The 14,148-nt window shown below is 43.7% G+C and overlaps 1 protein-coding gene across 6 annotated transcripts in view; it reads right to left on the bottom strand.

Annotated features, from left to right (window-relative positions):
- LOC134225024 (chloride channel protein 2-like) overlaps positions 1-14,148 on the bottom strand; it is a 248,182-nt gene that overhangs the window by 121,194 nt on the left and 112,840 nt on the right. The window contains exons 1-2 of one of the 6 annotated variants that reach the window (XM_062704797.1): positions 1,353-1,490; positions 39-275 (exon numbers count right to left, since the gene is read on the bottom strand). The exons of 3 other annotated variants lie outside the window; for them this stretch is intronic. In XM_062704797.1, coding sequence (XP_062560781.1) covers positions 39-220 — 182 coding nt within the window. In that variant the 5' untranslated portion in view covers positions 221-275; positions 1,353-1,490. Of the gene's footprint in view, positions 1-38; positions 276-1,352; positions 1,491-1,931; positions 2,102-14,148 lie in introns of those variants that run through there. 2 more of the 6 variants (XM_062704827.1, XM_062704862.1) reach the window with 2 other exon arrangements.

Genomic DNA, 14,148 nt, shown 5'->3' with positions numbered 1-14,148 from the left:
TGACACATCCAACAATTGATTGTCTATTAATTAATTACCTTAGAACCCGTTCGAAGCTGGCCCACTCTTCGTCGACCAGTTCGACATTCTCCTCGCCGAATTCTTCATCGTGGAAGACACGCTCCGTGTAGTCTGCACTGTTGGCGCGTAATCGGTCCGATCCGGTGTTATGACCTCCTCGTCCCCGATCCTTTTGAGCATCGAACTTTTTGCGCCACATTTTGGTCACCGCGTTCCTCGAATCACTTCACTGTGTGTTTGCTAGTAAATATATGCTGGAGCGGTTTTCACGTTAGACCGGCCGGTGTCGAGGGAATTTCAGAGAACGAGATATGTGACGCATTGTTTCACTGCACCGTATCGCAAGCGTGAGGTACTAAACATTCATACTTATAATAGCGAAAGTTACTGAGCAAGGCAAAGTGGTCTTAATAGTCGAGGAAGGAGACTTGTCAAGCGCAGTTCGTCTGTGGAATTGAATATCTAGCTACATAGTATACACTAATACATGGATTGCCAGACGCGGGCTACAACACTTTCGAGAGGTATCATAGCGACAACCGGCTATTCAGTGAAGCGGCAATAAAACAGACAAACATATTTAATCTTGAGCAATTTACTTCAATCTGCGGAGGGATGCGTGAAGAAAACCATATGGCTGTTCTAAAATGAATTTTGATTTTGTGAAAATTCTGAAGGATTAAAACAATTTGACATATGGTGAAGAGTGATTTTCTCAAACACCATTGTAAAACAATTGTACGCAATTGTGTTGTGTGCGCATTAAATGAGAAATTAGCTCACATTTCCAAACATCGTTAATTATCTCAATTTAGACAGCGTACAATGCGATTTATTGAAGGCTCGTTTTAAAACATGGAATTTTGTAACGAAATATGTTAGAACTGTGTAAGTCTTCCAAAATTATTGCAAGTTTTATTGAAATACTATGGTAACAACAAACAATATTCGCTAAATGAGTTCCTTTTCAAATAACAATATGTGCGTAGCTAATGGCAGTATGAATATTTTTATATATTTGTCAAAACTTCAGCTGCATACACAGGCAGTACTATCCACTGAACCTTTTTTTTTCTAGAGAAAACCAATTATGTAGATGGTTGTTTCTAATTTCGCAATACAATCTTTTTGGTAAATTATTACTTCATTGATTTTCAATTTGAAATGGAACTTCAGGCGCTTTTGAAAATGAGTCAAACTTTTCAGTAATGTCACATTACTAATGTGTATATCAAGGATTTCTATTCCTCAAATGCTAACTTATTATTAAACCAACACGCTGCGATGTGTAATATGCAGATTTTTCTTATAACAAACGACATAAACCAGACCCGTATCGCACGAAGCATCGAATCAATCGAATAACTGTATTGTACTAATCTTTAATATCACTTGTCTAACACATCGACGACAACGTTCTCGATCGCAGCGAAATTTCACGCGACAATTCTCCGCTAAGAATCCCGAAAGACTGAATTCAATCAAGATTCTGCGAAGTATCCAGCCGAATCCGGCTCGTCAACTACTGCAAATTGCATGAACCCAAATCGGTGGTGCAGCATTAGAATTCATTTCACTGAAACCCACTGACGACGCATTCCGAGTTGGAGTGTACAATTCGGTCTGTCTCTGGTCCATCACTTGCTACACGAAACCCACCTCAGACCAGCGAGTAACGAAACGACACTTTCATTCAGCAGCTGGCTGTGAATCGTTCCGCCTGAATCAGACAATCTACGTACCGTCTCTGAACCCCATTGATGAACCTTAATGGGAAAATTAGTGACGATGCAACGATTTAAACACATACACACCAGCTGCTCTACGAAATCTCACTTTCCAGCACATTTGCTTTGCATTGCGATCATGAAGTCCGAGAAGAACAATCGTTTCAGTTGTGCAGAACTAACCTCGATGGTGGAATATTTGCTGTCCCATAGCAAGGGATGGTGCCGCCTAGTGCGTTCCTTCTTCAGCGTGGCCATCCGAACCATCCTGGCTGATCGGTTGCTGAGGCTGCAGTCGGAGGCACACCAACGTTTTTATCTCGGAGGTCCTGCCACTGGCCAGTTAATCGATTCCGGTGGATAACTACTAAGCATGATTGTAGGTGTTCGAATTGTTTTATAGAACATGGAGTTTCGGCGAAAATTAGATCCGGACTCAGCACCGCGTAGTTCGATGTTCTTATCGCGAAGTAAATATTGGTTCTGAAAACTGAAACCATTAATTACCGTTCGTGCTGTTGGAATTAAGCTCCCAGACCGTGGTCCAATATGCGACAGATGACGTCGTAGTAAGTGCGGTCTTCGGCGGCATTGCGCGTGTTCCCTTGTTTGACACCGTTTCTCTATCAATATTTGGCGAGATACGATCAGCGCAAATTGTTTCTGTTCCCGCGATGAAGGTGACACAAAATCTTTTGGGTTCCTCCAGAACATATGACTACGAGGGGGCTTTTCTAATGGTTTCCTGTAGGCATTCCTTTCGCGAATGACTAAGAAAATACAGCATTCCATGATTGAAAGGAGTTGTTTATTTGTTGATGTAGGCCTTATGTCTCAAACTATAATTCAAATATTTCGAAAACGTGAGAATCCATCTGAATTGAAAGATTTCCACGATAAGCCCCTTTATCTAAATATTATTAGTACATGCATATTTGATATGTTTTAATATCTAACATTTAATTCACCAGAATTTCAGAATATGAGCTGCCCATTCCTCGCATCATTGCATCACTCTACGTTGATTGATGTAGCCGTCAGTCAATACCAAATCTGTTGCAGTCAATGCTGCTTTTATAACAGGAGAGGACAATTCCTAACTGTCACACAGACAGTCCTAACAGTCTGACACAGAAGTACCTACTTCCGGACACGTTTTTCACTCGCGCTTTTTTCACAAGTGTGCTCTTGTTTTGTATTCCGCTATTGCTTTTCGTTCGTACGTACCAAATCGTTCGTCAGCAAAATGTCCATTGCTCAACCACGCTCCGATTAAAGACCATGGCATCCCCTTCAAGCATTTTTTGGCCAACAACGTATCCACTTCGTCGGTGAATGGTGACGGGAAGGAAGCTGACGCAGAAACTGAAGCTTCCCCATGTACATATATGTTGTAGTATGCATAGATATGTTTGTAGTTAATACAAGTGTACTATTTCAAAATATGTTCAATAAATTGTGTTTTGGCGGGAATAATTGAAACGGCACGGCATAAGTTAATGCTGGGTAAAGCGTACCATTGATTCTTCGCGTATCTGAAGGAATAAAATAGACCCCATTCCGCGGTCCTTAGCCTCTTATCCAGTAGCTCCTATCCCTACATCCTCGTAGCGAAGATCGGGTAACCAACCCCGGTGGGAACTATGATCGTATGCTGACAGGGGATTTGCTCCTCTGCGGAGGTGCAAATCTGACCGAGCGTCTGTCCTCCATGTTAGGAGCGGCTCACAACAGCGTCTGTTCCCAATGTTAGGGTTGATCATCGTCCGAGTGCCAGTGAGGGACTCAAAACAAAACTGTGCACACCATGCTGCATCGAGAAGACAGCCCCTTCAACGCGATGTAGGTAGTGCAACCCTGGTAAGTTAGCCTACTGAAGATTCTACAGTTACCAAGAAAGGCAAAAGTAGAGCAAACGGAATGATGCAACGGCAACAGAGCCGGAAACGAATAAAGGACAACGATTGGAAAGTCGGATCTTGGAACGGGAGAGCTTTCAGGTCGGCATGAGTGTGGCAGCAATCCAGGAAATACAGTGGCCCAGAACTGGAAAACGTGAATTTCGGGCGGTGGATCCCATAGTGAACACTTCATTCAAGTACCATATCTACTATAACGACGGTGACAAAGCAGAACGAGGAGTTGAAGCAGATGAAGCGTGTTATCCGGTGGAAGCCGATAAGCGACCGCATTTGCGTGTTGAGAATGAAGGGCAAATTCTTCAACTATAGACTGATCAGCATCTATGCCATGCTCCAACGAACGATAAGCCTGATGGCGTGAAGGATGAGTTCTATAAAAGCTTTGATAAGGCCTACGGAGAGTGCCCAACACACGATGTGAAGATTGTCATCGTTGTTGCAAATGCGCAGATCGGAAGAAAACATTTCTTTCGCCCTGTCATTGGTACGGAAAGCCTTTATTCCGCTACCAACGATAATGGTCTGCGACTTGTAACCTTTGCTGTAACCTGCTAGAGGGATGGCAATAAGCAGTACCTACTTCGCACGTAAGAATATCCGCAAACACACCTGGCAACACCCGAGTGGCGACATTTGCTCGCAGATAGACCACGTGCTGGTCGACGGGCGAAATTTCTCGGATGTTGATCACTACTTTGTAGTTGCAAAAATTCGGGCGCGATTTTCCAGCGTCACGGATTCACGAAACAACAGAAAGATGCGGTTCAATATCCAACGCTTGTCAGGAGATGCCACCGGATCGGGCGACATCAACGGACTGTGGGAAAATATCCACGAAGCTGTGGCTACAACAGCGCAGAAAGTGTTAGGCACTGCACAGCGACGCCAACGAAATGGTAGGTTTGATAAGGAGTGCCAGCGAGTGACGGACGAGAAATATGTTGCTAAGAGTCGAATGCTAGTGGCTCTTACCGGTTCCAACAGAGAGCAAGGGCAGAAGAGAAACGAATCCACCGCAGAAAAAAGGGAACACGAAGAGAGTGTGATAGCTGAAGCGCAGGAGAACATGGATAGAAACAATATGCGGAGGTTTTACGCAACTATCAAAGGCGCGCGGCATAAGACTACGCCAGTGCCCGCCATGTGCAATGACCGAGAGGGGAATTTGCTGACAGAAAAGAGTACGATGGCACCCAGGTGGAAGGAGCACTTCGAAGATTTGTTGAACGGTGAAAATGAAGGTGTATTAAGGGGCAGGATGAACATAGTCGGCGATGGTCAAGCTGTGGAACCACCAACGCTGGACGAGGTAAAGAAGCTAAACGAGCTGAAAACAGTAGAGTTGCTGTGAAAGACGAGATCCCGGTCGAGCTTCTCAAACACGGAAGTGAGCAGCTGCATAAATCAATCCACCACATTGTCCAGAAAATATGGGAGGATGAATAACTGCCTGCCGGCTGGTTGGATGGCGTCATATGCCCAATCTATAAGAAAGGGCACAGACTAGAGTGTGCCAATTAAAGAGAAATCGCCTTTCTGAGCTCGGCGTACAAAATCCTGTCGCGTATCGAGGAGTCCTTCGTTGGCGAATACCAGGCAGGTTTTCGTGAGGGCCGATTAACGACGGATCAGATGTTTAGCTTGCGGATAATCCTTGATAAATTCCGGGACTACAAATGGCAGACTCATCATCTGTTCATTGATTTCAAAGCAGCGGTCGATTCAGTGAATAGAAATGAGCTGTGGCAGATAATGTCCGAACATGGTTTTCCGGCGAAACTGATTGGACTGATACGTGCAACGCTGGATGGCTCGAAATCAAGTATTCGGATTGCAGACGAAGTGTTAACCTTGTTTGTGACCTTAGACGGATTGAAGCAGGGTGATGCACTTTCAAATTTATTGTTTAACATTGCACTCGAGGGCGCTATTAGGAGATCTGGCATACAGATGAACGGCACTATCATCACGCGGTCGCAAATGCTCCTATGCTTTGCGGACAACATCGACCTCATTGGAAACGATCGCAGAGCAGTAGTGAAGGCTTTTTTCTTACTGAAGAGAGAGACGGCGAGGTTAGGCTTAACCATTAACTCTACCAAGACAAAGTACATGGTGGCAGGTAGAGATAGAGGAAGACCTAGTGGTGTTGGTGCTGAAGTAGTGCTTGATGGAGATGTATTTGTAGTTGTTGAAGAATTTGTTTACCTTGGAACGCTTGTGATATGTGACAATGACGTTTCCCGTGAAGTGAAAAGACGTATTACTGTTGCGAATAGGGCCTTTTACGGATTACATAAACCAGCTTAGGTCCCGCAACATGTAGACGGAAACGAACTTTGCTCTATACCAAACTCTGATTCAACCAGTGGCCCTTTATGGACATGAAGCATGGACGTTAAAAGAGGCGACCCGTAACGCTGGGTAGACACCCTTACGTGGTGTGTTACGGGGTAAGATCTACCACGGTAACAGCAGCAGGGACTATGTCCAAGGGCTTGACGATCCCTCCCCAGGCCATCTGCGAGTTGTGGCGCCTGCCTAGGATGTGGTGGGGTTTGACAGTGGGCCCTGGTAAACCTCTATAAAAAGCTGCATGTATCCGCAAGTAGGCTCCGCCAAAGCGACCGTGTGCCGCTCAAAGCGCACAAGCCCAAGTCCTGGTGTTAGGTGGGACGCTAAACAGCCCTGACACGACGGCCCTCCGACGAGACAGGAGGTTTGCGCATGCCCTATAAACCGCCTTTAAAAACAACTATTACGAACGACATAGAAGATAATACGACTCGATACAATCGGCATCGACCTATGCGACGAATAAAGGATCACGATTGGAAGCTTGGAACATGGAACTGCAAGTTGCTAGGCTTCGCAGGTTGCGACAGGATAATCTACGATGAATTACATCCCCGCAACTTCGATGTCGTAGCGCTGCAGGAAATCTGCTGGACAGGACAGAAAGTGTGGAAAAGCGGGCATCGAGCGGCTACCTTCTACCAAAGCTGTGGCACCACCAACGAGCTGGGAACCGGCTCCATAGTGCTGGGAAAGATGCGCCAACGCGTGATTGGGTGGCAGCCAATCAACGCAAGGATGTGCAAGCTGATGATAAAAGGCCGTTTCTTCAACTATAGTATCATCAACGTGCACTGCCCACACTAAGGGAGATCCGACGACGAGAAAGAAGCGTTCTAAGCAGCAGCTGGAGCAGACATACGATGGATGCCCACTGCGGGACGTCAAAATCGTCATCGGTGACATGAACGCTCAGGTAGGAAGGGAGGAAATGTATAGACCGGTCATCGGACCGGATAGTCTGCATACCGTATCGAACGACAACGGCCAACGATGCATAAACTTTGCAGCCTCCCGCGGAATGGTAGTCCGAAGCACTTTCTTCCCCCGTAAGAATATCCACAAGGCCACATGGAAATCACCTAATCAAGTAACGGAAAACCAAATCGACCACGTTCTAATCGACGATAAATTCTTCTCCGACATCACGAACGTACGCACTTACCGCAGTGCGAATATTGAATCCGACCACTACCTCGTCGCAGTATGTCTGCGCTCAAAACTCTCGACGGTGATCAACACGCGTCGGAGTCGTCCGCCGCGGCTTAACATTGGGCGGCTACAAGACGGTAGACTAGCCCAAGACTACGCGCAGCAGCTGGAAGTGGCACTCCCAACGGAAGAGCAGCTAGGCGCAGCATCTCTTGAAGATGGCTGGAGAGATATTCGATCCGCCATTGGAAGCACCGCAACCGCTGCACTAGGCACGGTGGCTCCGGATCAGAGAAACGACTGGTATGACGGCGAATGTGAGCAGTTAGTTGAGGAGAAGAATGCAGCATGGGCGAGATTGCTGCAACACCACACGAGGGCGAACGAGGCACGATACAAACGGGCGCGGAACAGACAAAACTCGATTTTCCGGAGGAAAAAGCGCCAGCAGGAAGATCGAGACCGTGAAGAGACGGAGGAACTGTACCGCGCTAATAACACACGAAAGTTCTATGAGAAGTTGAACCGTTCACGTAAGGGCGTAAGGGCGGTAAGACGCGCGGCTACAAAGCAAGACCATGCTGAGGGTGGCTGGGTTCGATTCCCGGTGCCGGTCCAGGCAATTTTCGGATTGGAAATTGTCTCGACTTCCCTGGGCATAAAAGTATCATCGTGTTAGCCTCATGATATACGAATGCAAAAATGGTAACTTGGCTTAGAAACCTCGCAGTTAATAACTGTGGAAGTGCTTAATGAACACTAAGCTGCGAGGCGGCTCTGTCCCAGTGTGGGGATGTTATGCCAATAAGAAGAAGAAGAAGAAGAACGTAAGGGCCACGTGCCACAGCCCGATATGTGTAAGGACATAAACGGGAACCTTCTTACGAACGAGCGTGAGGTGATCCAAAGGTGGCGGCAGCACTACGAAGAGCACCTGAATGGCGATATGGCAGACAACGGTGGCGGTATGGTAATGAACCTAGGAGCACGCGCGCAGGACATGCGACTTCCGGCTCCGAATCTCCAGGAAATCCAGGAGGAGATCGGCCGGCTGAAAAACAACAAAGCCCCTGGAGTTGACCAACTACCAGGAGAGCTGTTTAAACACGGTGGTGAAGCACTGGCTAGAGCGCTGCATTGGGTGATTACCAAGGTTTGGGTGTGTCCCATCTACAAAAAGGGCGATAAGCTGGATTGTAGCAACTACCGCGCAATCACATTGCTGAACGCCGCCTACAAGGTACTCTCCCAAATTTTATGCCGTCGACTAACACCAATTGCAAGAGAGTTCGTGGGGCAGTACCAGGCGGGATTTATGGGTGAACGCTCTACCACAGACCAGGTGTTCGCCATACGTCAGGTATTGCAGAAATGCCGCGAATACAACGTGCCCACACATCATCTATTTATTGACTTCAAAGCCGCATATGATACAATCGATCGGGACCAGCTATGGCAATTAATGCACGAACACGGATTTCCGGATAAACTGACACGGTTGATCAAAGCGACGATGAATCGGGTGATGTGCGTAGTTCGAGTTTCAGAGGCATTCTCGAGTCCCTTCGAAACCCGTAGAGGGTTACGGCAAGGTGATGGTCTTCCGTGTCTGCTATTCAACATCGCTTTGGAAGGGGTAATACAAAGAGCAGGGATTAACACGAGTGGTACAGTTTTCAATAAGTCTGTCCAGCTATTTGGTTTTGCCGACGACCAGTGGCGCCGGGAGTGGGTGGGACAGGTAGGACATGTCCTACGCACGAAAAATCATGGGTAGGACAACCTGAGCATTGTCCTACCCATGATTCTAAAGAGATAACAAACAATAAATGAAAGAATCTGCACTATGTGCTACATTGATAGCTGCTTCTCATTTTTAGGATTATTTTCTATCTGCTGGCACTAGCACTTGCTTTCAAACGTATGGTTTGTCTTCATTGTCAGTGACATCATTCATTTCAAAGCAATTCGAAATAGTTTATTCTCTTGATCTTCCCATAGAAAATTTTAGATTAAGGGAAATTAAACGTTACTTATTACAGTTTATGTATATCTTGTCAATCATCTGTCATGATGAACACATTTCATTCATTTCATTTCATTTATTTAGTCTACATCTATACAGATAACACTGAATCAACAATTTGACGCCACAATACACGGTTCGAGGCCGCATCTCTCCATCCTCGAATACGCCCCACGCTCGCCAAGTCGTTCTGCACCTGGTCTGCCCATCTCGCTCGCTGCGCTCCACGTCGTCTCGTACCTGCCGGATCGGAAGCGAACACCATCTTTGCAGGGTTGCTGTCCGGCATTTTTGCAACATGCCCTGCCCATCGTACCCTTCCGGCTTTAGCTACCTTCTGGATACTGGGTTCGCCGTAGAGCTGGGCGAGCTCATGGTTCATTCTTCGCCGCCACACACCGTCTTCTTGTACACCGCCAAAGATGGTCCTAAGCACCCGTCTCTCGAATACTCCGAGTGCTTGCAAGTCCTCCTCGAGCATTGTCCATGTTTCATGATGTCATGATGAACACGTTAGCGCCTTTTTTCAAAACTCCTGGCTCATTTGCCAGGATTTCCGGATTTCCAGGGAAGAGTCCCTCCGGTAAAAATCATCGGGAAACTCTTTAAAATTTCCTCGAGAAATACTTCGGAATTACTTTGTGAGTTTCATCAAACTGCTTTCGGGAAACTCCTCAAAATTCGAATTTTTTTTGGAAAACTTTTCGAAATTTTCTTGGGAAATTCTTCCAAATTCCAAGTAGAAATTTGTTGAATAATTATTTGCGAGCTTCTTAGGGGAAATGTTACACGGTTTTGTCTTTGTCTTCTAAAAGGAAGATAACAGTCGTTTGAACCGTGAGAAATTTGTTCCTTGGAAAACCATCCGGACATTATTCGGGAAGCTCTTAGAATTTATTATAAAATTAAGAATTTACTTGGGAAACACTTCGAAATTTTTACGGGAAAATCTACGGAATCGCTTTGCGAAATCATTCCTTCCCTCGGGAAATACTTTTGAATTTCCCCGGGAAAATCCATGTAATTGATTTGAGACACTTTTCAAAATTTCCTTGGGAAACTCGTCGGAAATCCCACGGAAAACTATTTGAAAATTCTTCAGAAAACTCTTCGGATCAGATAACTATTCAGTTTTCTTTGAAAAACATTTCGGAATTTCCTCGAGAAACGATTCCGAATTTCCAAAAGAAATTTTGATTTTCTCCTTTGAAAAAACTCTACGAAATGTCCTCGGGAAACTCGTAGAGATTTTCTCAAGAAACTCTTTGTAATTTCCTTGCCAAACTTTTCGGAAGCTTCTCTGAAAAGCGTTCAGAATTTCCTCGAGAAACTCTTTAGAATTTATATTTAATTTTATTGGCATAGCGGTCTCGATGCTGCTCGTATAGAGGAAGGGAGCAGCGTGTGTGCGAAAGCAGATGGGAAAGAAACGGAGTCCAAATGTTATCGCTAGGCAGCGACAAGTGTGAAAATGGTTGAAAGGTGTTGAAGTATGCGAGGGCCATTTGAGAATAATTAAATTATCGAAGCGTCCGTCTTTGCCGTACATCCTTTCTGGGGATGGCTCGGGCAGTGAATGAAAGTCACTGTTACCGAGACAGTCTCGGTAGGAAGATTTCAAGAAGGTTCTGTAGTTCATAGCAGTCAGTGAGGCCTCGAACAACTACAAACATTTTAAGGCAAACAACAGCAGCATACCTCCAAGTCACAAAATAATGGTTACATCGTTTATGAAAAGCGAGAATAGCAATGGTCCAAGGGTGCTACCTTGTGGAACTCCAGAAAGGTTCGAGAAATAGTCGGATGAATTATTTCCAATATTGACCGACATTTGGCGTCCAACCAGATAAGATCGGAGCCAGGTGCATAAAGCAAAAGAACAACCCTTTTTTTCTAGTTTTGCAAGTAGCAGGTCATGGTTAGCTTTGTCAAAAGCAGATTTTTTGAGATCGGTGTAACAGCATCTATTTGAAATTTTTTTTCATGTTCCCCATGCAAAACGAAGTAAAACTGAAAGATTCGTTTCCACAGAGCGCCTTTTTGTTGCATACATGTGTCGTATAGAGGGTCATTGTCAGTCGCTGTCCGATTATTGTGATCACGAGCGTTCCCCAAAGCGTCATTATTCACGCTGCACCTTTCAGCGACTTGACGAAAGGTAGTGGGGGAGGGGGGGTATGGGCTGGGAATCGAACCCATGACCATCCGCTTATAAGGTGAATGTGTAGCCAACGACGCCACAGGACCCACTCCCTCAAAATAAAATCAATGTGATGGTGAAATAGCTACTGATTATTTACTGATTATGGATCGACTCTGTGACTGAGTTATAAATTTTGAATGGCTACTCAATCTTACAATTTCAAAACGAGTTTATTATCTACCCGACGTTTAGCCACGGGAATTGTGTCTTTTTTAAGGGGAAAATATTTCTGTTGTTTATCGTCATGTGTTTAGTCTAACTTGAACCGTCTGTTTGTCTAAATGTCGGTTCATTACTTCGAAGGCACTGCCCCCACTTTTCATTTCTTTCCTAGCTAGCCTATGAAACATTTACGCAGCAGATACGTAGCAACCTACGTCGTTGAGTGGATAGCCCTAAATTAGGGGCCCTAATATTTTGCCAAATTATGCTTCAACAAGCTTTAATTGGTCATAATTTATGCATCATGTTGTAGTGCATGTTTGGTTTCATCATCAACATCGGTTTGACACTTGTAGTACCGGTACTTTGGCTGCCAGGTCGAAGTAACCTAGATGTTAGTCACGCGAACGGGAACGACATTAGCAATCTTGGCAATCTTATACTTTTGAATCAACTGCAGTATCACTACTAAATAGGGGAAATGACGGCTTTGGCAGGTTTTGTTCTATTATTGTCAGGGGGTTATGAAATTTGGCGACAATATTCTTTGATATAAAGAATGCTTAGGCCAAATTTGAGCATAATTAGTTATGGCAATAATAGAACAAAACCTGGCAAAGCCGTCATTTCTCCTAGTATGTTTCGGGATTTTTTTGAGCAAGTAGAATACTTCACATAAAAGCATAATTGTCCGATAGAAATAGCAAAACAATCAAACATGGGAAAACTATACTTCCGGTGGCAGAATAAATCTGCGGAAATCTAATCTTTTTCGATTGATAAAGACTAGACTGAACATCCGCCAGATTAGATCGGTTTTCCAATTAATTGTTTGGATCGATTATAGCCAGTCAAAACATAAATAAACGTAAACAATAAGGCGTCTATCATACCCTAATCCATCATGTTTCGATTGATATGGTTGAACGCTAAAATTTGTCACAGATGTATATTTGGTAGTTGCTACATCCAATGGTGATGTCGTCGGTATTTTCAGTTGAAATGATAACTTTAATCGGCGTAATATCCAAAAATAATCACATGTTATACCGTACCAAGAAACATGACCTCATTACGCAGAACCCCAAACTGATGATTTTCTAATTATAGCTACTGGTGAGCGTTTTATATTGTAAGGGATTAATGGCATACGCTCTCACGATATGGAATTTGTACCGGGTCGGGAAAGTTCCACCTTTTATCAGTTAAAGTTTGTTTGAGTTTGGAATGATATCAGTTCGACGACAGAATCAAAACAAAATTTATGGAAGAGCCAACCTCTGTTTCCGGTTTTATTATCAATCGTGAGTCAAAATAGGGCTACTACGGGAATAAAACTTGCGGAATCATCATCATTTGCTTGTGTATTTCAAGGTGGCCTACGGCTAAGTGAAGCAAATTGAACTGAGGCAAATAAAAGATTAGCACATCCAACCAAAGGGTGTTGAAAACTGAGCATTAGCATGAACATTATGCAGTTTGTCGTTTCTACTCCGTCATTAACTTTACACCTAGGTTTTTTACACGGTTGGTATTCATTAATTTCTCGATTAACCCGAACTTTCACAGCTTATTAAATACCCCCTGAATTTTCTTTGATTTTTTGTGATTTTTTTCGTTGACGTTGAAGGTCTTAAGCGACTAAAACCAAACCGTGTAAAAAAAAGCTCAGATTAATCCACCTAGCGACGATGATGCCTTTCTCGTGCATCGTAAAATGTACTGAAAAAAATCACATAGGAAAGGTCAAAAAAGCACTTTAGGGGGATAGATCGCATATTTTCTATCATTTTGCATTAATTATTATGCATTCCCACCATTCTTGAAAAAAAAATTGTTGATTTTGAAATCTTTTTTCCAAGGGGGGACCCTTTGGTAAAAAACAATGATTTTTTAATAATTCCGAAATGCAATGTCCGATCAGGCCAATTTTCAATAGCAAACAATGGGACCGTATTCCCCGTCGAATGCGACTTGTTGCGAGTAAATCGGGTAATGCTAAGTTCCAAAAAGTGTGTCTACAAAATTTGTACACATACACACATACACACACACAGACAATACATACATACAAACAAACAGACATCACCTCAATTCGTCGAGCTGAGTCGATTAGTATATAACACTATGGGTCTCCGAGACTTCTATCAAAGTTTGGTTTTGGAGTGATCTTTACGTATACTTAGTATACGCGAAAGGCAAAACCTGGGTGTATTGGGAACCAAGATCACCTCTGCATCTCCACGATTGTCTTGGGATAGGGTATTGTATAAAATATAAGAGTTATTTCTGGGATGGGGTTATATTAGGACTAAAATAGAAACTCCTTAATAATAATATTTTTTCCATGAAAAGAAATTACCTATAAAGAAATCATGGTAGATGAAATAAAAAAAATAAAATTTCCCTGAATAACATAAAATTTCTAGGATAATTTTCCATAAAAAAAGTATATAGCAATTTTATACATAAAAATTGCATTATAAAACAAAGAATTTTCTACGTAGAAATTCAAACCGTTCAGAGAAAAAAATATAATGCTAGATAGACAGATAAATCGATAGATAGATAATTGAATTA

This window comes from Armigeres subalbatus, chromosome 1 (assembly GCF_024139115.2).
Source record: "Armigeres subalbatus isolate Guangzhou_Male chromosome 1, GZ_Asu_2, whole genome shotgun sequence".
NCBI lineage: Eukaryota > Metazoa > Arthropoda > Insecta > Diptera > Culicidae > Armigeres > Armigeres subalbatus.
Note: the sequence above shows the minus strand (reverse complement) of the source record. Positions and strands in the feature narration are given on the sequence as shown.